The sequence below is a fragment of the Cajanus cajan genome, chromosome 1, assembly GCF_000230855.2.
Source record: "Cajanus cajan strain Asha chromosome 1, NIPB_CcT2T_4, whole genome shotgun sequence".
Lineage (NCBI taxonomy): Eukaryota > Viridiplantae > Streptophyta > Magnoliopsida > Fabales > Fabaceae > Cajanus > Cajanus cajan.
In genome coordinates this window covers 74,252,577-74,277,387 of record NC_138517.1, presented here as the reverse complement: position 1 = coordinate 74,277,387, position 24,811 = coordinate 74,252,577, and the positions used below count along the sequence as shown (strand labels likewise).

General features: G+C 31.4%; 3 protein-coding genes across 3 annotated transcripts; all 3 read left to right on the top strand.

Annotated features, from left to right (window-relative positions):
- Positions 1 to 127: 127 nt before the first annotated feature.
- LOC145955538 (uncharacterized) lies at positions 128 to 1,336 on the top strand. The gene is made up of 2 exons (XM_083070408.1): positions 128 to 313; positions 697 to 1,336. The coding sequence occupies exons 1-2, from the start codon at positions 128 to 130 to the stop codon at positions 1,321 to 1,323; spliced, it is 813 nt and encodes a 270-aa protein (XP_082926534.1). The 3' UTR covers positions 1,324 to 1,336.
- An 8,084-nt stretch (positions 1,337 to 9,420) lies between these two features.
- Positions 9,421 to 10,800, top strand: LOC145955537 (uncharacterized). The gene is made up of 2 exons (XM_083070404.1): positions 9,421 to 9,514; positions 10,301 to 10,800. Exons 1-2 carry the CDS (start codon positions 9,421 to 9,423, stop codon positions 10,798 to 10,800), a joined length of 594 nt encoding a protein of 197 aa, XP_082926530.1.
- Positions 10,801 to 11,211: 411 nt separating this feature from the next.
- LOC114915339 (uncharacterized) lies at positions 11,212 to 24,810 on the top strand. The gene is made up of 12 exons (XM_083062504.1): positions 11,212 to 11,520; positions 11,895 to 12,307; positions 12,809 to 13,271; positions 14,742 to 14,816; positions 15,287 to 15,369; positions 15,468 to 15,544; positions 18,090 to 18,146; positions 18,283 to 18,395; positions 19,521 to 19,600; positions 19,726 to 19,812; positions 22,991 to 23,071; positions 24,607 to 24,810. Exons 1-12 carry the CDS (start codon positions 11,382 to 11,384, stop codon positions 24,808 to 24,810), a joined length of 1,872 nt encoding a protein of 623 aa, XP_082918630.1. The 5' UTR covers positions 11,212 to 11,381.
- The last annotated feature ends 1 nt before the right edge of the window (position 24,811 follows it).

The following is a 24,811-nucleotide window of genomic DNA, read 5'->3' as shown; positions in this document are numbered from 1 at the left end:
GTGTTGTGCGGTGCTCTTGTGGAAAAATAGTGTTACCGACGATGTTGCGGAGGTGATGTTGTCAATGCAATGCAAGTACAGGTGCGGTGCGAGAAAAGAAAAGGAGAGAAGACGAAAATCCTAACATATGCATGCGGTGCGAGAAAAGGAGAGAAGTGTTGTGGAGAAAAGGAGAAAAGGTGATGTTGTGCGGTGTTTTGGAGGTGATGAAGAACAGTTAAGAGAAGTGTTATGGTGTTACCGGCGGCGATGTTGCGGAGGTGATGTAGTCAATGCAATGAAAGGAATATGGTGGTGGCAAGGAGAAGACAGCGTGTGTAAACGAACGGAGGATTCAAAAAAAAAATTAAAAAATTTGCAGGAAATATTATTTAAAAAGAAAAACAAATTACCTGCGAATTTATATTTAAAACAAATTTTGTAGGAAAATAAAAAAATTCCTACAAATTTTTTTAGAAATTTTTATTTGCAACAAAAAATTTATATAATTAATATTTTGTAGTAAAATTTGCAAGAATTTTCTGCGAATTTAAAATTACAAAAATATTTGCAATAATTTATTGGAGATTTATATTTACAAGAATTTTTGCAATAATTTCCTACAAATATTTTTTTGCATGAAAATTCTTAGGTAAATATCATATTTATAGTAGTGAATAGAAAATCTTGTAGGTTTGATATTACAAATTATTACAGGAGGTGAAGAAGTACATGCCACCTTGTTTCGTAGAGAAGAGAAACTCCAATGGAAAAACACCCCGTGAACTATTCACTGAAGAACACACAGAGTTACTGACAAAAGCAGAAAGTTGGATGAAGAGCATGGCAAAGTCTTGTATGATCGTTTCAACCCTCATTGCCACAGAAGTGTTCACTGCAGCTTTCAGCATTCCACATGGCGATGATGACAAAAATTGCAATCCCATTCGCAATGCTATCATCTTCATAATATTTGCAATATCAGATGCAACTGCACTCGTATCATCTTCCATCTCCATTCTAATTTTCTTGTCCATGCTTGTCATAGCACGTTATGCAGAGGATGATTTCTTCAAGTCACTGCGTCTGAAGCTGATATATGGATTGGTGACACTGTTTATCTCCATAATAAGCATGATGGTAGCATTTAGTAGTGCCTTCTTCATAACATATTCCAACAGCATAAAATGGGTGCCAATTTTTGTTTCTGTGCTTGCCCTTGCACCAATCACCTTATTCACATTTCTTTTGTTTCCGTTGTGGTCAGACGTCGTCTACTCAGCCTACTTTTGTAGGTCTATATTTCGGCCAAGTAAACACGTTCTTTACTATGTGGATGGCTAAGTGGTTAGGTACATGCGCTTATATCTTGTAGGGAAAATTTGTGTAACATGAAATCTATATTTAATTCACATTAAGTGTAATGACTCATCAAGTCAATGATAATTATAGTACTATAAATAAAATTAGTTTCTAGTTCAAAGAAATAGTAGATACATGTTATAAGACAAAAACACTCTTTATTAGGAAATTTTACCATATATATATATGTGTTCAACAAGTAATTATTGCAACAAGTACTTATATTGCGATATATGTTAAATAAATAAGTACTCATCGCTACTTCATGAATTGTAATTATTGTGAATGATTAATGAGGATTGCAATATATGTTAAATAAATAAGTACTCATGGCTACTTCATGAATTGTAATTATTGTGAATGATGAATAATGAGGAAATTATTGCTAATAAATTAATGTTTTTCTTCTTATTTTATTAACATCCAATATTCCGCTTGTGACGCTTGGCAACAATGGAATCATTTGCGAAAAATTGTTTCTGTTGGATGCATTCTTTTATTTTCTTTTTAACATTATGAATGAAAATAGATTAGATCAAGTGAGAGTTTGTTAAACTTGACCTCAACATTAGTTGAATATGTCTAGTAAGAACTTGAGTTACATAAAAGTTTGACTTAGTCTTACTAAATAAAAGTTTAATATGTTCTACAAACTTATTTAAGAGCCTATATATATTTAATATCAATATAAAAATAAGAACAAATATGGTAAGTTTTATAAAAATCGAATCTTGAATCATCTGTGGTAAAACGATGACACAATATACAATAATACACTTTATGTCCAATAACAAGTGTTGTATAAAAGAAAACAAATTATTTTAACTTTATAATGCAATATTAATTATTTTTATTTATACTCTTAATAATATTTTATAATATTGTTGTTGTGCTACAACATTTCTTATATAAAAAATTAATAATAAATTTGATTTTATAAATATATATTAATTTTTCTTGGATTGTATAAAAAAAAATTTAAGGCGAAACGAAATTTATTGAAAGATGAAAGGAGTAAATGTTGAGAAATAAATAATAATAATAATAATAATAATAATAATATTAATATTAATATTAATATTAATAATAATAATAATAATAATAATAATAATAATACACCGAATCTTGAATTTAAATTTAATTCTTTCCTATTGTTTTTGGGTTATTGCAGAAAATTTTAGGGTGACTTACACAATTTCATGATTAGAATTATATTATTCTATTATATTTTTACAGCATTTTTTCTTGCAAATCATTTTTTCCCCTGCTTTTCTCCACCAAATCACTATTTTATTATACAAAAAAAAAATCCAATATAAATTCTCTTATAATCATAGTCCTATTATATAAATACTAATAATTGGGTTACTCAGGTTTAGAGCTTGCAACGTGAAACGTTGGAAGAATAACTTGTATTTTCAATCATGGTCCCACCATATCATCCCCTCCATATATCTATCCCTCACGGTACGTTCAAGAAAATAAACAGGCCAAAGAAATATGCAAATTAATGAATAACAGTAGTATTTGTCAAATTGTAACTAGATCCTGCTTGATATATTCTTTCTAACCCATAACATTAACAAATTTTATCAGACACCAACTTGCCTTTGCATGGTTTAATATGTTATAGGTTAAAATTCTTATTTGTTCTTTTATAATATATTTTTTTAATTTAGTCTCACTTTAATTTTTAGTTTTAATTTGGTCCCTAATAATTTAAATTATTGCAATTTGGTACTTCCGTCTAAATGATTTAAACGAAGTTAATTGTTGGCCACGTGAATGGCAGGTGGATGTCACGTAGATGCCACGTAGATAGATGCCAAATTTTTTTAATACACTTGGAAGAACGACCCGTTCTGAAATAAAAACGACCCGTTCTGGTTGCACTCTTAGTGTGTAAATTTTGTATCTGGAACGGGTCGTTCCAGATGCCAAATTTACACACCAATAGTGTAATCAGAACGACTCGTTCTGGTTTTAGAACGAGCCGTTCTGATTCTAGAATGGTCAATGCCTCTGGTTCACGGTTGTGAATCGTGCAAGAAAAAAAACCCAAGGTACAAAGTATTTCAAAGGCTAGATATGGTAATATTATCAATGGAGATTGATAACTTTAATTGCTAAATATTTGGGCTATACAATGTATCATTAAGGACGATGTAGTGTATCACTAAGGACAATGGTAGCAGGTTTTATTTCATTGTTAGTCAAACTAGAGTGAACCACTTACTACCAAATTAACACTATACAGTCAAGGATGAAACGAAACAATGTTTCCCCTTGACATCATTGACGATGTACCCCAACAATAACAACCTGTTCTTGAGGAGGTACAACATGAATTTTTGTGGTTTAGGGTTTTCCTTCAGCGTTACCTAGATGATTTCCTTTCTCAGTAATTTCTTTGAACTTTTTTAGTATATGTTATGTTCTTAATTTTTATTTTCAGTTTCTGAACCATATTTTTGTATTTGAATTTATGATATGTTATGAATTTTTATTTTTAATTTTTAAATCACAGTGCGACATTTTGATCAATGCATGCATGAAGTTGGCTTTTGGAACGGGCCGTTTTGAATCCAGAACGACCTGTTCTAAAATTAGAATGACCCGTTCTAATTTTAGAACGGTCCGTTCTGATGCACTCATGGTGTATTAAATTTGCATTTGGAACGGCCTATTCTAATTGCAAAATTAACACATAACATGTGATGCATAATGGGCCGTTCTGATTTCAGAACGAGCCGTTCTAGTTTTAGAACGGGCCGTTCTGGTTTCAGGTGTATTGATAAAATTTGGCATTCATCTACGTGGCATCCACCTGTCATCCACGTGGCTAACAGTTAACTCCGTTTAAATTATTTGGACGAAAGTCCCAAATTGTAATAATTTAAATTATTGGAAACCAAAAAAATTAAAATGGAACTGAATTGAAAAAAAAATATTATCAAGGATCAAATAAAGATTTTAACCTATGTTATATCAAACATAGTAAGTTGTCTGCTCTTTGTTCTTTCAATTATTGGAGCCCAAGTTTGTCCCCTGCTTTAGTGAAGCAACCATGTCCCTTACTGATTGAAAGAATTGACAACAACTGAAATCAGTCAGCTTGCAATATTCATGAAATTGAGGAGAGAGAGCATCCAATAATATTAAATAGAGAATACTAACCCATGGACTTATAATCGCATATAATGTTATTATTTTGAATATTGTTTCATAAAAAAAATTCTATGGCATAAATTATTTTATTAAATTATATAAAAAAAATATTATTTCACATCTATTGAATCGAGAGTTTATTATTAAGTTAACTATCAGCCTGTCTGATTTTGAATATTATATAAAAAAAATGTCATTTTAGGATAAGTTGAAATACACAAGAAGGCCCAGATTGTGTGTTTAAATATTTTTATTTAAAACTTTTTTAACCATGTTAGTTAAATGTGTTAGCAAGTAAGTCAAATGCACAAGTGAATCAGTTAAAAAAGTAAGGAAAAGAGAGAGAACACACAATGAATTTATATTGGTTCACTCTTATTTAAAGAACTTAACATGTAATTTCTTCTTACACTAAAAGAATTCATTACTCAACCATTAAGTATAAAATTAGGCATTTTCAACCTCTCTTGACTCTACAAATCAACTACCAACTACTAATACAATATGATACTTTTAAGTATTCTTTATTACCATGCCTATTTAAGCTTATCAATGCACAATGTTAAAGTTTGACAAGTGTTTAACTCAAAATGGTAGGTATAAAAGTTACAAAAGGTCTCTAATTACACTCATTACCAATAAGATTACTAGGAGTTTTGAGGGATAGTCTAATGAGATTGTCTACTCTGGATAGTTTAAGTATATGTAAGAATGATAGCTTTTTTTGATCAATCGAAGAATGAGCACTTAGCAAAAGATTACTCACACTTCGATTCTACATTCCAACATTGTAGTTCTTTTTATAGGAACACCGAAAAAGATACGTTAGAGGAGAGAACATTATTGAATCAAAGCGCTTTTGCAGGTCTTGCTTTTTGTATGTTGCAAAAGGTACAACAAGTGTCACATAGGAGAGAGCTCTATGATACAATTGATATTTGCAAGTGTGAGTATGCATAATACCATATTTGGTTAAGCATTATGTAAAATGTGTTCTGTTCTTAACCATAACGGTATGACTAGTACATAATCAACCCATAATTTATGCATACAACAAAATAACCCACACTATTATTTTTATTTAAAAGATGTTTGTTGGTAATTAATTGCAAATAAAATAATATACCCATACATTTCACGAAATCAATACATAAGGCATAACACCCATATATATAACACTTATGACTTTTTTTGACTAAGTTTCTTCCAAAGCACTTATATGAGAGAAGAATATGAAAGCAAAATGAAAGGAGTTTCTCCATAATTTAAAATTAGCTTACTCATAAGCTAATTAGTAGAAACTATCTTTTATTGACTTTTCCAAAATCTTATTTTAACTTGTGCATAAGCTATTTTTGATTTATGGAGAAGCTTATATTCCTTTTTCTTCCTACTTTTCTCTCTTAAAAGTGGTTATAGAGAAACTTATCTAAACATGTCCTAAGGGTCTTAGAATGTGGGTTTAAACCTAATTCAACTCTGCAAAATCGGCTTGTATGATGAGGGTTGTCTTTTCACTTAAAATACTATTTGTTTGTCCTTTCTCTAATCTTTTGAAACTTTAGTTTTTCCCAATATATTCCCTCAAGTCTAACACTATTAGACTTGGTGTATGGATAAATGGTGAGTAACTATTTTTAATGATTAGGACAAACGAGACTTTAGTTTTATCCAATACACCCCCTCAAGCAACACTTTTAGGCTTGATACATAGATAAATTTGGTGGGTGACCCTTTTAAAGTGAGTCTAGGATATTTCTGATACTATCTTAGTATGTGAGTTTAGGCCTAATTAAACCTTACAAAAATGAGACAAAGATCATTGGATCCTTGTGTATATGAAGTAGGAGTGGCAATGAATCCATTTATTCATCATCCATCATCCATTCGATCCATCAACAAGTAAATTTATTCAATTCATCAATTACAATAAAAATAAAAATAAATTGAATTCAATCCATTCATTGAATTTTATGGATGGTTACTGATTCATCCATTACTTTTTTAAAATCCATTGGATTAATATGAGATATTTATTGGATTGAGATTTAAAAGAGTACTTTGACATAAAAAAAATCTTATGAATTTTAAAAGACTATATAAGAATGAAATGACTTATAAAGAAAAAAGTGAAAAAAATATTTCAAAAATATTATTTAATTTTTAAAATATTACTTTTATGGATGGATTGAATATCCATACATGAAAAATTGTTGATGGATGGATTGTATGCCTTTTTTTATTACTTTAAATGGATATTGAATTTTATGTAATTTTTTAATAAATCTAAATAAATTAATGAATTATTTTTATCCGATCTATTATGATCCATCTTAAAAAATTATCCAATCTATTTATTTGTCACCTCTATCAAAAAGTTATTGGACGATCAATAGAAAATGTCGTTAGACATCGTAAATTTCTTTATGATAGTTCATTAAAACATCTATTTTATCAAGACTCTTAGAATAAAGTATTTAGACTCAATTTGTTATCATCAAAACTTTATGGAAATAGACTTTTATGTCTTTGGTTCTAACATTATTTCATATGTAGTTTTATATTTATTTCTTTTTATCCTTAAAATGTTTATTAAATTTCTTTTTTACTAGTTTTCTTACATAAATTAGAATGATATTATACTTTCTTTTGTTTATCTTCTTTCTCTCATTAGCTCATCCAACACACTAATCAATTAGTTGATTGTCACTCTTATCTTTTTCATACCTTTTTTTACTAGGTAATGCTTCCATATTAATGATAGCTTATAAATCCTTAGTCTTATAATAAGTGACACCCTAAATTATTTTACATAGATAAAAAAGTTAATAATAGATAAGAGAGAATATTGATTTTACAAAATTAACCTTGTGAATAATTTTTTATATAAAAACAATACAACATAAAAACATTTCTCTATATAATATTATCAGTGGTATAAATGGAAAGGAGATAATTAATACTGCATTGAAAAACTAACAATAAGATTCTTATTTTGTGACTTATTTTTTCTTCTAAAATAACACTTATTATGAAACAAATGAAGTACTACATTATTCTTTTTTAATATAGTATACAAACAAAAAATCTTAATCTATTAAGAAAACAAAGAAACTTAATCTTTTTTACTTAAAAGAAGAATTTAAAATAATCATATTTGTAGTTACATGAGTCATTTATTTACTTATGAGTGTAATAGGCTAGTAGCATGATATCGTAATAATTATTTTATTAAGGAATCAACCCATAATAATGAATTGAAATGACTTAGTTTCCTTAATCTTCCTTATATGCAAAAGAAGACTACATTGAGTAGTTAAGGTTAAATAAGAGTGCATTTGTAAATTCATAAAAAAAAATAATTAAATACAACATCTAATATTATTTTTGAATTATAAAAAACTGTCTAATGTTAAAATTAATTTTCAATTATTAAATATTATTTTAAAGAATTCAATTATAAAATATTTAAAAATAGACAAATATTTATTTTTTTTAATAATTTTTAGACAATACATAAAGTTTAAAATTAAATATTAATTTCTTGAATAAATATTTAAAAATGAAATGTTGCTTATGTGAAAATTGAAGTATTATATAAAAAAAAATAGTTTAAATCCAAAATTTTGAAATTACTCCATCTAAATAAAATATTTAAACAATAAAAGAATTTCAATTAAAAATAAAGAATTTTAAATTATCTAAAATTTTAAATTATCTAAAATTTTAAAATTCCTTACCCAGACACAAGCTTACATATTTTGAAGAATACGCGAGCGCTTTAGTTTTTTTACTACATAATTTTGAGTTGTTTTCCGTAAGGTAAAAAGTAAGAATAAAAATGTAAAATTATTGAATATAAGAGAAGGGTAATTATGACTTATGAGCCATTTAGAAGGCCTGACTCTACTACACTAGTAGACGACGTCGTATCATAAAACCGAAAGAAGTTCATATACCTGATTCGCGCGGTGCTCGTGTAACGGATCGTTACTTGCGAATATTGAAAAATCTCCATCATCGAGTCTACTACACTAGTAACAGCACAGAGTCGTATCATAAAACCGAAAGAAGTTCATATACCTGACTCGCGGTGCTCGTGTAACGGATCGTTACTTGCGAATATTGAAGAATCTCCATCTTCGCAAGAGCACAGAGACTTCTTCTTGTTCATCACTGCAGAAGCTAAAGAGGTCAATTAACTTTGTATTTTAATTTTTGTGAACTCCAATCCTTCACATTTCTTATGCTTTGAGTTTGGGGTTTTCGCATCATTCTTTTCGTATTCTGTTGCATCCTCGCCGATTAGCCATAGCTTTCTAATATAAATGAAATTAGAAAATGAAACTTGATGCTTGCGAGTGTTTCTTGTCTCTGATTCTTTTGTTCTTTTATGTCACGTTTTGCGAAATTACAGTCGGTTGATTATGCGTGATTTAGCAAGTGTGTTATTATTATTTTTATTTTATAAAGGATTGGAATGATTTAGATGATGTATTAGGTCTGTGTGTTCAATTTTGTGTCAGAATGAATTGCGTTTTTTATTTATTTATATAAATGTTGAAGGGATTATCGCATGTGTTAAATTGTGTGAATTTAAAGTTAAATTTTTTTATTTATATAAATGAATTGCATTCTTCTTTTTTTTATATCTTCAAAATTTAAAGCTAAATTTTAGCTGTGATTCACTTTCGAAGAAATTAATCATATTACTTTTCAGACATTGTTGGACTATTTTTATGGGCACTCTCAAAGTCAAAACGATTACATTTTTTTCTCTAGGCAAGACTCCAATGGATGATAAATATTAGAAGATTGTCATTTCGTGCGTATTAAAGTTGCTAACTAATTACTGAAAACTGAAAAGATATAACAATTTTTTTTTTGTATGTTCTCTTAACATTTACAGAAATGGCGGGAACAAGCTCAACATCTTTCCAACGACTATTTCAGAAGGCAGCTTCGGCTCTGTCTAGGACGCCTCCCCCTCATTTAGTTTCCACTCGTAAGTTACTAATCCATGAGATGGTTAATCTCTATAAAACTATATCAAGTTCTTATTTGAATAATTTTTTTCATAATTGAAAGTAAATAAATAAATAAGTTGAGTTTCATTTTAAAATTAACTTGTATAATTTAATTTTTGAGGAGTATTATTAATTTACTATCTATAGTACTATTTATTATTGGTTAAAATTTATTAAAAATTATAAAATTATGATTGAAATTCATTAAATAAGAAGTTGATGTTACAAAATTTTGTAATTTCTAATAAATTTTGACTAACAATAAAAAAAATGTGTTAGATAATATATTGTTAACATTTCTCTTAGTGTAATCTTTTGTATCTAATTTCTCCAAAGACTTGTAAATGATTTTAACATATGCAGAAAACTCAACTTTTTTAATTAGTAGAAAATAACAGTAAGAATCAAACATCAATTCTTATACATTAATCTCAATATCCTTAACCATTATGTTAACCTATAGTAGTTTGTGAAAATTAAACTCAATTAATTTTATATTCTTATTTTCTTCCTATAAATACGTATGAAAAACTTATTCAACCTGAACTAATACTGAGCCTGTCTATTTTGATATAAATTTACAAGAGTTTTTAAAAAAATTTACACGGAAAATAATTTCTAGTAGAAAAGCTTGGAAGGCTCTTTCAAACTTGTACCTAAACAAGCTTTATCAGTGATTCTAATCCCTTGAATGACACACACCAATGACACACTATTCCCTCCAAAATGTTTAGACCCTAGTTGAAATGTTACACTTGTTGCAGAAGAAGAAAGGCAGAGGTACCTGAGCCAGTGTGTTCCCCTCCACAAAGCAGCACTGAAGGGTGACTGGAAAGAAGCAAAGAAAATACTAGATCAAGACACCACGCTTCTCAACTCTGCCATAACAAAGGGTTGGGCAACAGTGCTCCATGTTGCAGTGGGAGCAAACCATGAACACTTTGTGGAGGAACTCGTCAAACTCATGCCACCCCAAGATTTAGAGCTGCAAGATGACAAAGGGAACACTGCTTTCTGCTTTGCTGCAGCAGTTGGTAACGTCCACATTGCTGAGATAATGCGCAGAAAAAATCAACTGTTGCCAACGTTAAGGAGTGGAGTAGGTGTCACTCCTCTTCACTTGGCTGTGTTACAAGGAAGAAGTGAAATGACATGCTATCTGTTTGATGAGTCTAAGGAAATTCTCTATGAAGAGGATTGGATTACACTGTTCTTCATTTGTATAAACACTGGACTCTATGGTAAGCATGTTGTGTACCTATAATCTTATATATTCCCACAATCAAGAAGACTGGATATTTTAGATAAGGAAAGGAAACTTGTATTATAAAAGTCAAAATGGTAGAATGTTTGAACAATGACTTTGGAAGCTTTTGTTAGAACAAATCCTGATCAAAATATAATATATAAATAAAAAATAATCATTATTTTATAAGTTAGTTTTAGAATTGAGTTAGTTACAATTCCACATCTCTAAGAGTTTTAGAATTGTTTCATTATTATCATATTGTTATTTGATTATCCATAGATGTTTAATTCTTGTGATATGTTAAAAATTTTATTTGACTATTGACAAAATAGAATATATAACTGAGGAGTAAACCTAGGTGAACAATCAATTCTAGTAGTTCTTGGAAGAGTTGTTTTTAATTTAATTCTTTAAAAGGCTGAATCCTTCCCATTAATTACTTATGCGAGTGGACCACACATACACACTAATTAACTAAATTAGGAAGTGTAATTTGGTAGATCCGAACAAATGTAAACACCCTCATTAATCTTAATATCATTAGAATTTGGAAACACCTTAATTTGGATCATATTCTTGCAGATCTGGCCCTGAAAATGCTAAATCAGAAGGAATCGCTGGCTTTTTCTCGAGGTGATGGTAGTGAGACTGGTTTGCATGTCTTGGCCAGAAAGCCTTCTTCAGTTTGTAGTTGCGGAAGTCAACTGCGATATCCAAGACACCTCCTGCATTTCTGTAAGGGCTTAATTTTAATCGCTTCTGTCAATAAAATCATGATGACTTTGGATTGTCTTTTCAATTGTTAATTATCTATTGATGTGGTTTTGGCATGTTCATCAGATCCTCGATTGAAATGGATTATTAGTTTTTACATTAATTATTTTAAAAATTATATCTAAAGTGATTTTTTATAATTGATTAATAATTAGAAAATTTTAGCAACATACAAAAACAAAATATTATTTTTTTAGATTGTTATGTTGATTTTAGTTTAACTATATGGAGTTTAATTTTCATACATCCATTGTTATGTTGATTTTAGTTTAACTATGGAGTTAGGCAAGTTACTTTTTCATTATGCAACTAAGTTGTTATATTGTGTGCCCTAGACAAGAAGGACCCTCCAGTTCTGAAACTTACAAAACGCATGTGGGAGATATTTCTTACCTTGGATGATTCAGAGTTTATGTATGCCGTAAAAGAGCCTACACAAGTAACATTCCTTGCAGCAGAAGTTGGAAATTTCGAGTTTCTATCTGTGGTGATGAGCACTTATCCTGATTTGATTTGGGAATTAAACACCTTAGGTCAAAGTATAATTCATGTTGCTGCTTTGCACCGTCATTCTAGCATCTTCAATTTGATACACGAAATAGGACCAACCAAAGATTTCGTATTAACATATATGGATGATGAAGGCAACACTTTACTCCACTGTGTTGCAAAATTAGCACCACAAGAACGACTTAATATATTTTCTGGAGCAGCTCTTCAAATGATGCTTGAGTTGTCATGGTTTGAGGTATGGAACTTATATGTTTTCCCAGCTTCTTAATTAATTTTATTTTCTATATTATTCCCTTTTATTTGTTTCTCCTTTTACGTATCATGATTACTTTACTTTTACATAATGGTAGAATTATATATAATCCATTTTGATTCTTTTAAGCTAGCTAGACATTTGCTTTAAGATATAACATTGCAATTCTATTCTCAAGAATACTACTGACTGACATTTAGTTAATGATAAAAAATTTATAAAAAAAAATTGGATTCAAGTTTACTTTTAGAAATTGATGTTTTAAAACAAACACAATCTTTAATTACCCACTTAGATTGACCTAATAATGGAGAATTTATTGAATGAGGTCTTAAATTTTATTCTTATTGCCATCATTGTACATAAAAAATAAAAAAAAAATAAAAAAAAACCTTAACTTATGCATGTATAGCTTAGTGAAGCAAATATATTATGTAGTTATACATAAATGACATTATGTACATACTCTTGATGTGGCAACAGGAGGTAAAAAAGATAATGCTACCATCATTTATAGAGCTGACAAACCATGAAGGCATTACTCCACGAGAACTATTCATCAAGGATCACCAAGAGTTGCTAAAAAAGGGAGAGTCATGGATGAAAAGAACAGCAAACTCTTGCATGGTTGTTGCAACCCTAATTGCAACAGGAGTGCTTTCTGCTGCCTTCAGCCTCGGTGCTAACAACGACAACTTAGCATTTCCCAATTATTTGACGATGAAACCCTGGTTCATGGTATTTGCATTATCAGATGCATTGGCATTGGTCTCTTCCTCAACCTCAATCCTAATCTTCTTGTCCATCCTCATTTCACGATATGCTGAGGAAGACTTTCTCAAGTCATTGCCATTGAAGTTGATATTTGGACTAGTGGCATTGTTTATCTCAATTATCAGCATGATGGTGTCATTTAGTAGTGCTTTCTTCATGGCGTATTACCATGGTACAATGTGGGTTCCTATCTTCATAACTTCACTTGCGATTTTACCAATAACCGTGTTTGTATTTCTGCAGTATCCTCTCTGGTATGACATATTGTATTCCACCTACATTTGTGGTTCTCTGTATAGACCAAGTAAACGCATGATTCACTAGAGAGGTTGTGGACTCGTGCTTGATAATAAATTTTCATTTTCTTTTGTCTGCGTCTAATTTTTAATTCTTACCATTGTCTTGTACTAGTACTAGAACTTCTAAACAAAGGAATGCGAGCTGATTTTTGTTCCTTATTGATGGTATGGGATTGTTGTTCCCACCTGTTTCACTATACAATATTCTTTTGTTATTGTTTACTTTTTTTTGTTGAGGGTACTATTGCTTATACTTTGTTTTTTATTGAGGGAAGTTTAAGGGACTGAGTCAAACAATTTCATGCATTTGTTTGGGGTGAATTGGTAGGTAAAAAATGTCAAAATTTTGCAGTTTCCGCCTGAATATTATTCATCTTACCTGAGGCATGATTTGACACAGAAAAGGGGTTGTTGGACACTAATGCCCTTCACTAGACAACTATGGCACAAATGAGAAGTAGTCTATCAACTTCTGTCCTGCCTAGTTCATTTTCATGATTAGATAATTCCTTGTGTTCCTACCACTAGTCTAACACCTAATTGCAGAAGTCGAATAGCTTTTCATGTAATGAATTACCAAACAAGTTAATACACAATAATGTATAAGTAAATTATCAAAAGGACAACAGCCACTACATCATAATAAAGAGAACGTGGTTATGGATTTTCCATGATGTAAAATTGATCTTGAATCATTATGCGCTAAGCCGCTAACTAGCTTTCATTGAAATAGCAATGAAAATAAAAGGGGAAGCATTTTAACAAGTGAGGAAACTGATAAATTCTGTTAACTGGTCAATTCCCAAATTATCCGAAATATCCAAGAAACAGAAATATGGTCTTTTACAATTACTTCTTATTTCTTTCCTAAATCCCTTCTTTATATCCATCAATCCAAGCAATATAAATTTTCATTCAAAATGCAATTTAATATTTTATTTCCTAACTCTTATTCAAACATGTGTTAGAAATTAATGTCTATGGAGAAATATTAGCCACTAATTGCTACAGGGTATGGTACCTGTACCTTGATAAAAATGGAAGAGTACTGAGAAACCTCCCCAGTTTTTAAGGTGATAATGTAGAGTGATTCCCCAAAGTGCCGGCGGATGAAGCGATATGGAAATGGAATTGGTGTAGAACTTTTCTTCTTACGAATTGATAGCAAAATTATTTTTTAAATAATCAAGCTAGATCTGAAATCTCCAGCTTTTCTCATGAGATATACGAGTTAAGTGTTTTTAATGATCAATTTATTTTGTTGGCTTGTTTCTATACTGTTGTTTTTATTGATATCTTTCATTGTTCCCTCACATTGTATCCAAAATTTGTTTGTTTCACAGAGCAAATTATACGCCAATATGTAAGAACTGTTCAGAGTGAGTTCTCTGCTTCACGTCAAAGGACTTTAGATAGAGGTATTCTTTGTTATGCATCATTAATAATTTTATACCATGGAATGTGGATGTAGTTGAGTTTCTGGTCTAAAAATTCTTTTTGTTACATAGTATCGTAATGTAAATTGATTTTCTCATTCGGTACATGGTGCCTTGTACATAGGAACTATTGAACATGTTATTATTCTAATATTAAATATTTCCTGTTCTTCTAATTATATGCACCTTCTTTCTTGTTTTTCTTCTTTTGAATGTTTAACATCTGTATTGAGGATTGAGATAAAGTAAAATATGTTATAACAATGATCAGGATAACCAATGTCATTGATAGTGTGAGAAGTTGATGAGAACTATAGGGAAAACATATACAAAATAGAAGTTTGTACATTTATCTTTTCTACACTAAAGCACAATGATATATGATAATTTAATATTTGTAGGTTAAATTTAATGATAACATTCTTATGTGCTAATTTTCTTTGGAATTGCAGCTTATGATGATCTCAGATATGTAAGTTCCAACCTTGGAGTGAACGATGATAATATGGCCAACCAAGCATTAGCTTTCTATAGAGTATGTTACTGTGTGAACTTCAGTGATGTCAGACTTTCTTTCTTTTAATAATACATTCATGTGATATTTTATTGAATCATTGTGTATGCCTAGTAAAGATAGCACTTGAAAGGAGTTTCACCAGGGGACGAAGATCAGAGCATGTACAGGCTGCTTGTCTATATATTGCATTCCGGTAATATTTCTTTTTGCTATAGGTTTGCAGCACGTGGCAGTATCTCTAATTTTCTATATATATTTGTCATTTGATAGTTTGCGCGAGTAAATGTATGAAAGGTCTCTGGTTTATAACTGCTAATCTCTGTTTAAATCATATATATTTTATTGTACAGGATACATTAAACACAAGGCTTGCATTCTGTTGGATATGATTGTCTAGCCTGGTGTTGTGTAGGTGTGTATGTGTATGTATGAATGCTTCCATTTGTAGGTGATTTGTCCAGTGATGTAGGAAACTGCCATAAACATCGAAAATGGTTGTTCCAAAAATACAAAAGGGAAAGAAAACTGTAGCTCAGTTGGATACGTTTGTATCACAAAACTCAGGAGAAAGGTTCTCATGAGGCCTACTAATCTGCAACAAGACATTCATATTACATTCCACTTTCTCAACAAAAGACTTGTCCTTAGTGGGAGCTTTGGAATGGGCTTATCTAGATGAAGTATTTGATACTTTGCAAAGGAGGGCAGGAAGTTAGAAACCTTTCTTGATTGTGTGGTTTCTCTTTAGTGCTATGCTCATGTATGCCTATAGATTTTTCATTCTCTATTTTTTTTTTTGGGGTGGTGCAGATTAGGTTTCCATTTCTGAGATGCTAAATACTGGATAGTGTTGCTGCATTCTTGCATAGAATAACAAATAATCCCAATTAGAAGCCCTAAATTTAAAATTAAAACCCTAAATTAAATTTCTGTAGTAAATACCTTTGATATTATTAGGATTAGATAAATATCTCATTGTATAATTATATATTTTCCTATTTCCCCTTTTGTGTTAGTTTCCTTATCTCCCTTAATAGGATTAGCCATATAGCCTCTATAGAGGGAATTAGATATTGTATTCAAAACACACAGATACAATTCAATTTTTTCTCTCTTCCCTCTATTTTCATGTTGGTATTAAAGTTCCCGATCCAGGGAGCTCTACTTCCACATTCAAATCATTGCCACCTTAATTGCAGTTCCTTTTATGCCAGCCTTAACTTTGTTGTGCCCAGGACAATTCTGTTTGTTGATGCTGCATTGCTACTAGCTGTTGGAAATTTTTTCCAGTGAAACCACCATCAGAGGAAGCCCATCCACCAATATACTAAGGCCCAAAATCTAGGTCCATCTGAAATGGCATGTGCTTGCAAGAGTCATGTCTTTGTCAGTTTGTTTTTTCGGTGTGTGAAACCATCATACCATCTTTCCAGGTTGGATGAATCATAGTGGAAAGAAATAGGGTAGATAGAGATAAGGTGGAGCTGGAGCACTACCCTTGTTTGGATGATCACAGAAATGAGGAGAGAGGGAAAAGAATGATTGTTGGATCCACTAAAACATTTCTCTCCATCTTAACCATGACTTTTTTGTACATAGGATAAAGCAGACATACTTGAACACCATCTTGTCTACTGATTTTTTTGTTCTGTGTTTTATTTTTCATCCTTTCTTTCATTCTTCTTCTGTGCACAACCACTGCCTAACCTCCTCCTCACTGGTTCACTTGACAAGATCATTCCCCTATGTAGATTCAACAACCTTTGTCATGGAAGGAACACTACACAACAGTTTCCTCTTTTTGTTCCTTCTTTCATTTTGCTTATGCATCTTGCTTTTGTCTCATATTCCCCAATCCCCATGATAAAATCCTTCCCAAATCACCTCACCAAGTCTTTGAAAATTTGCATGGTTAGTTGCTACTTGCGTGCACCTAGAAAAATACCCAAATGATGTAATTTTGGAATTAATGTCTCTAGCATGGTTATCTTGAGGACAATAATCTGGCTATCATATCCATTGTGGGCATTACTGATGCCACCCTATTTTGTTGTGGTTGGCAAAGGTTCCTCAGAATTTGGGTGATGGGAAGTAAAAGTGGCATGAAGTTGGGGAGATAATTTTTTTTAATAAAAATATAAAAAAAATCCCAGTGTTGGTGTTGTGGATGGCTCCATGTTCATCATCAAAATATTCATAAAAATAATTATTTTATAAAAAAATATTTTTAAGCATAAGATAGAAATCATAGAATAAGATTTTATAAGTGTTGAAAAATATTTTTTTCTCAATTAAATAAGAAATAATTTTTATGAGGTTAAAGATGTTGATACACAAATTATGTATTTCATTCTACTTTATTTTCAACTTATCCAAATAAGCGAAAAGAAAATTCTGATTCCTTCTTTATTTCTATTCATTCCAATTACATATGTTGTTTTTTTCCTCCCTATTTTTACCCATTTTCCAAACAAAATTTTAGGGCTTGTGTTTTTCAGTGTTTCCAATGATATAGTGGTTGCAGCTAGGACTTTGCCAATTATAGTTGAATTGAAGTGATAAGCTAGTGAGAGTAAATAATGGTCAGTAGTGCATTGTGCCTATGGTTCAAATGCAACATGAGTCTAATGGAATGTATTTTTTTCCCCTTTGTCATAATTTTTATGACTTTGATGTTAATGTATCTGAATTCTTTGCAACATTTCTTTTTTACACTGAAATTATATTTCTTCTTGCAGGGAAAATAATAAGCCATTCCTTCTTATAGATTTTTCAAATAATTTAAGGACAAATGTGTGAGTAAGCATTTCTTTAGTTACTGGATGTTTGATACTTCTTATATATTTTCCCCTTTGGTGTATTTGTATCTTGATTTATTTCAATTTTTCTGTTTCTGAATGTTATTTGTTCCTAACAATAACTGTTATGCAGTTATGTGTTAGGTGCAGTTTTTTTGCAGCTTTGTAAACTACTAAGTCTTGAAGAGCACCCAATAGTTCAAAAACCTATTGATCCTAGTCTTTTCATTTATAAGTATACAAATAGTAAGTAATTTTTTTAAGCTCAATTTATTTCACTGGGTCAATGACATATGTAATGTATGGTTACTAGCGTTGCATTGTGGGATATAGGTTATCTGCAGCAGACTAATACAGTACTTTTCCATACTTTGGAAATAAGATAGATATCTTTTATTGGCAAAGCAAGAAATGTGACTGCTCTTAAGTTCACATTTTCATTTGACATATGAGCTATGGGCTATAAAAGGAGGGAGAATAAATTTCATTATTGTTGGTAGTGTTCCATAATTATTGAGAACAAGGTGCTTTATGCTCTTTTATTCTTTTAGAATTATTTTATAGAAGACTATTTTGTAATCAGTGTTATTGAATCCTTGGGTACAATTTTTTTATAGATCTATGTTTTTGGTTGAATGACGTGATTCTAAACCTATCTAATGGTGTATAAGATTAAGAAGGGAGTAATGTGTGAACAAAAAATATAGAAACTGACTCTTATGATGTTCCTGTGAATAAATGTATAAGATAGAAATGACATATTTATTAAGGCTTAAGTATGTTTTTAGTCATTGTAAAATAAACAAGTTTTGATGTTGGTTCTTTTAAATTTTTTCTCTGTTTTTTCACCTCTTCAAAATTTGAAATTATTGTTTTTGGTTTTGATCTCTATAAATATTGTTTAATTTTCATCCTCTAATATCTAAAGTTACTATTTTTTAGTTCATAACATTCATTTTTAGGTAGAAAAACAGCATTTGTTTCAAGAATCCATAAAGATTTTTAAAAGTGTCATAAGTTGATATGGTATCACAAACAGTAGTGGCTGTCACTTGAGATCGTCACTTAAAGTAGTTAACAAGGATCATACAATAGTAGGGATTGAAAACAATGATTCCAAATTTTAGAGACATGAAATGATTTTTTTTTGGTACAGGATATGGACCGAAATTAAAACCTGCTTCTTTTATGAGGACTAAAAATGTATTTTAAGCCTATTTGTTAATTATTGTGTTGTGAAAACTTGTGTATATGAACTTGTATATATTTTTAGGATGGTATCTTGATTTAATGTACATTCTTTTCTTTTATCAAATTGTGTCCCAATTATTATCTGAGTGAGGAAACATAATTTGAGTAATTTGCATGTAGATTTGTTAAAGCAAAGGAAAGTGTTTGTCTCTGAAACTGCACTTAGTATTATTGCCAGCATGAAACGTGACTGGATGCAGGTAATGCGATGTTGATCTGGCATTTTTCGTGTCTCTCTCTCTGACTTGCTCTTTATTTCTTTCTTTTTCTGAATAGAATTATTCTTCTTATTATTGTGATGGGATTGCTAATGTTTGAAAAACAGACAGGGAGGAAACCTAGTGGGTTATGTGGTGCAGCAATATACATGGCTGCGCTTGCACATGGTTTCAAGTGCACTAAGTCAGATATTGTAAGTTAGGATTTCATTTTCTGCCTTATGATTATATGTTTCTAAAAGGGTTTAATGGGAAAGGATTTGCAAGTCACTGCAAGGGTCCTTTCTCCTTTGTTTTGGTTTTTTGCAGAGGCTTGCTTGTTTGTTCTTTGTTTTTCCCCTCATTTCCTCTGAAGAAGATTCCTTAGCCTTTTATCAGTCTGTGTATTTCTGTCTTTCACCCACCTAATGATATTTCCCCCTTGATTATTATTATTATTATTATTATTATTATTATTATTATTTATTTTATTTTATTTTTTTGGTAAAGATGTAGGTTTTGCAGTTCTCGAGTGTATTTGATGGAATTTCGTTTTTCCACTTAAGTTTACTATGGTATAGGATTGTATTTATGGTTTCATTTTGGGCTTATGCTCATGTCTATATCATGCATTGTTAGAAAAAACCAGACCAGACCACACCAGACCAGGTTGACTGTGAACCATATCAGTTACTGGTCAGGTCAAATGCTATTTAACCATTGTGCTGGAAAACTGGTAACAAACCAGTAAACTAGACAGAAATTGGCCAAAGTAGGTCCTTTGAGTAGGGGAGAGCATTTTTACTGCTACTCCTGCTACTGGTAATCTTAATATCATCCATTGTGTTCATATTTCTTGGGATTTTTTATTTTTAAAATACTAAATATTTAATTAATGTTAATATATGTTGGAGTTCAAGTGTGAAGTGAAGTCCCACATTGGTTAGAGTTGGGCATGTTGAGTAATATATAAGTGAGAAAGACCCACCTACCTAATGCCTTAAGGTTTTAGGTTATGTTGTGGTGTCAAGCTCACTTGTATGACTTACTCACTACTCATTATGTGGAGTGCTCCCCGATGTTAAAAGACTCCCCAACTTTGGTATCAGAGCCGATGGTTCAACCAAGTGACTGGTGATCGGCTCAGACGAGTATTGGCTAGATCCAAGAGTGGGATCTGGCTAGATCCAAGAGTGGGATCTGGCTAGATCCAAGAGTGGGATCCTAAATGGAATTGGCAGGAGATCCAAGTGACTGGTGATCGGCTCAGACGAGTATTGGCTAGATCCAAGAGTGGGATCTGGCTAGATCCAAGAGTGGGATCCTAAATGGAATTGGCAGGAGATCCAAGAGTAGGATCATCCCTTGTACTGAAAGTCTCCCTAGAGGTGTGGAGGACGTGTGTCGTTGAAGTGCAACGAGTAGTGCAAGTAAGGCCACCATTGAATACTCGTGTATGAAGAAAAAAGCTTCCGCTTGAGGGGGAGCGTGACAATGTGGAAGGGATTCACACTTGAGGGGGAGTGTTGGAGTTCAAGTGTGAAGTGAAGTCCCACATTGGTTAGAGTTGGGCATGTTGAGTAATATATAAGTGAGAAAGACCCACCTACCTAATGCCTTAAGGTTTTAGGTTATGTTGTGGTGTCAAGCTCACTTGTATGACTTACTCACTACTCATTATGTGGAGTGCTCCCCGATGTTAAAAGACTCCCCAACTTTCTTAGAATAGTGGATTAAAGCCTAACTCAACCCTACAAAACCGGCTTCACCCCCCTCACATCCAGCACTATTGGGCTTGGTACGTGGATAAATGATAGGTGGCCCTTTTTAATGATCTAGGATTGGCGGGACTTGAATACACCCCCTCATGTCCATGGTGCATGTATCAATGAATGGTAGGTGACCCTTTTTTAATTGACGGGACTTGAAATACACCCCCTCAATGGTAGGTGGCCCTTTTCTAATTGACAGGACTTGAAATACACCCCCTCATGCCCATGGTGCATGTATCAATGAATGGTGGGTGACCCATTTTTAAGAATCTAGGATAACTCTGATACCATCTTAGAATAGTGGGTTAAGCCACATTTTTAAATTTAAACGTATGAATATGTCAATTGTTAAAATTTAAGATATTGTTATATCACTTGATTGTAAATATATATACCAGTTTGCCCATGGTTGGACATGTAAATCATGAACCCGTGACTTCATCAGTTCAGTGCCTGGTCCAATTATTAAAACATTGATTTAAATGATGTTGCATTTTTTTGATTTGTAGAGGCAGGCAACTTTGCTGCATTTTTGAGCTTTTCAAGTTACTTGTGGTATTTATATATGTTGTTCAATCACCTTAGTTGTACCTTCTATTTCTGACTCTTTTTTTATACCTTGACAATGATGGGGACATGCTTTGCAATTGTTTTTTTAGAAACCCTGAAATGGTTCGGAGATTTTAGAGAGATGAGAAACACAGTGATAGGAAAAGAGGAAGGGTATTTTGGTAGTGTTTTATTGAATTGAAAACAAAGAACCTAAGGAGAGAATTCTCCTTTGAAGAGTTTTTTTCTTCACAAAAGGTTTCCCAAATGTACAATACGACTAATGCTCAGTTCTCAAATGGTAACGCAACAAACAGAATGCGGCTCCTCTACCCTCTCCTCCATTTAAGCTAATTCCCTGCCTTTACAACTTCAACAACTAATCTTACTACTTTCTGGTCCTCTCAGTTTTCCATAAAAATAATGCTTCATCTATATCCATTTATGCATGTTAAAACCTTTTGCTACAGTGGGTCACGTATCAATTATCTTTGTGTTTGTTGAATTCTTTTAGACCTAGTATTGACAGAAGAAACAGAAAAATTGCAGAGAAAATGAAATTCCGAAATATAATTTTGCTGTGTTCAGAACTGAATGCTTACATTGTATTTAATAGCATTCATGACTCTTGTCCCAGAAGCTCGTCAACTATCTAACAAATTTACTAACTGTAGTTCTGAACTGTCATAACTCATAACTGATCGTAACAGAAGTTTTCCTTCCATGAAGTGATTAATGAGATTTTTATTTCATGGAGTGGCTTACGTCTATTTACCATATCTGCTACAGTGCAGTGTCATAATTGCTTATTGAATATAAAATTCCTGTCTTCAGAGTTCCAATATTTCATTTTGTTTTCATTTAAGCATTATGTTTCTGAAGAGTTTGAATATTTTAGCAGAGCAACAAATGTTTTGATCTTCTGCACAAACTATTTATAAATTTGCTTATGGATTTTTTTTTTCCCTCTACTGATTTGAAATTTTAAGGATGTCACTCAATCATCTAGTTATTACCTTATTATATCTCTTTTCTCTTTTATAATTTTTTTGTTTGCTAATCTACAATGCAGCTAAGAATCGTCCATGTTTGTGAAGCAACATTGACTAAGCGGTTGGTAGAGTTTGAGAATACAGAGTCTGCTAGTTTGACAGTATGTCTCATATTCCCTGTTATGCCTTTGTATTGTAAACTACTTGTTTATTGACAATATGGTGCAAATAATTACAGTTTGAAATCAGCTCCATGAATCATGCTTTGTGCTCTATGTTGCTCAATAGCACCTTATATCCTAATCCTAGTACTTACTTTAGTGGCATAAAAATAATAGATCAATATGATATCCACCTTGCCTTTTCTGCTACTAATAAAAAACTTGTTGCCTCTATATCAAATATTATTTCACCTCTACAGGAGAAAAACATTGATAATGAATTGCATTCCAAATTTGAAGTCATGTTTTACAGTGATGTGAAGTCATGTGGTTCTTTGAGTAATGAGTAATCATTACCATAGCTTGTTTTTGTTTGAAATGTTCCAAATTCATATGTGAAATGGTCACTAAGCTCTTGAAAATGGTGCTTAGTTTTTTTTCTGCTGCAGTTTTAGGGAATAAAATTTGTGTTTTCGAAAAAGGTGTCGTATATCTATTTGTTTGTAAATTACTTCCAAAGATTGCTCCTAATTGGTTCTATCATATACATACATTACCATAAATACTCAAGATACAAAAAATGATTTATCTCTTAATGAATATGCGGAATATAGGCAACTGAAGTCTGTACCTTGTAAATGATGAGGCGATTATTTTAATTTTTTCTTCTCATAAACCTTAAGTTTTTTAAATTTTCATGATTTTAGACTTCTGCTAATTTTTCTATGGTACTAGATTCCATCTCTAAAATGATTAGTAGCCTTTTTTACTGAGAACATCATTTTTGGTGTAAAAACTCTTATTCCACTATGAATGATTGATTTCATGCAATAGATATAAATAGGGATTGGGTTAATAGATGTGCACTAATATGCCTAATAACCAGGAGAGATATTTTCCTCTTAATTGGCTGCAAAATAAAATAAGGAAAGAACATACAAGAGATCCTAAAATAATTTAAAGACTATTCTCCTAGCTGCACAAATTAGAATCAGTTAGACATATCTATTTAATGCTGTAAATCTGTATGATTATTGTAAAATTAAGGTCTGAATGAATCTCTTGAGTAAAGACCAACCACTGACACTAGAAATATTATTTTTATTGTGCACTAGTTACTTACAAGTGCTTAAGGTTTTCTTAATGATTTTTTCTCTTCCTCTATGATGGAGCTTTTTATGTGGTTATTTGTATCCATCCCTTCTGCTGGTTGAGGCTTGTTTTTTGGATTAACAAAGCTCCAAGATGAGTTGTGAACTTTTAAGTTTACTGAGTGCGTATTATCTATGTATTAGGTGTATAACACACAACTTGTTCATCTCTATGTCAGACTTCAACTTCACCCTAAAGCTTCTTGATCTACTGTCTTTACTTTATGATCTAATTCCCCACCTTGTTTTAATAGGAAAATAAAATGTATATACAAAAAATAACTACTTTTTTAAAAATAATAACTACCCACTTTTTTTTAAAAAAAAAAATTTATTTTTTTCAGTGTAGTAAATAAAGATTTCACCCATCTATTATGTTTACAGATTGAGGAGTTGAATACAATGGCAAAGGAGCATGAAAACAATCCAGTTCAAATACCAAGTGGGGAACTGAACAAATGTACTTCAAAAGAACTACTATGTGAACACAAGGGCGGTTCTGAGTCCTATTTTGCACTTGGATTATGTGAAATATGTTACAAGGAGCTGAGTCATTTCTTCCTGATGCAGATTTTTGTCTTTTATTAAG

Bases quoted from the DNA above. Each gene is read 5' to 3' on its own strand.
- LOC145955538 (XM_083070408.1), top strand. From the start codon at position 128: ATGCATGCGGTGCGAGAAAAGGAGAGAAGTGTTGTGGAGAAAAGGAGA. The intron at 314-696 runs GTGTGTAAACGA...AAATTATTACAG, and splicing joins GGTGGCAAGGAGAAGACAGC to GAGGTGAAGAAGTACATGCC.
- LOC145955537 (XM_083070404.1), top strand. From the start codon at position 9,421: ATGGCGGGAACAAGCTCAACATCTTTCCAACGACTATTTCAGAAGGCA. The intron at 9,515-10,300 runs GTAAGTTACTAA...CACTTGTTGCAG, and splicing joins CCCTCATTTAGTTTCCACTC to AAGAAGAAAGGCAGAGGTAC.
- LOC114915339 (XM_083062504.1), top strand. From the start codon at position 11,382: ATGCTAAATCAGAAGGAATCGCTGGCTTTTTCTCGAGGTGATGGTAGT. The intron at 18,147-18,282 runs GTGAGTAAGCAT...ACTGTTATGCAG, and splicing joins AATAATTTAAGGACAAATGT to TTATGTGTTAGGTGCAGTTT. The intron at 18,396-19,520 runs GTAAGTAATTTT...ATTTGCATGTAG, and splicing joins CATTTATAAGTATACAAATA to ATTTGTTAAAGCAAAGGAAA.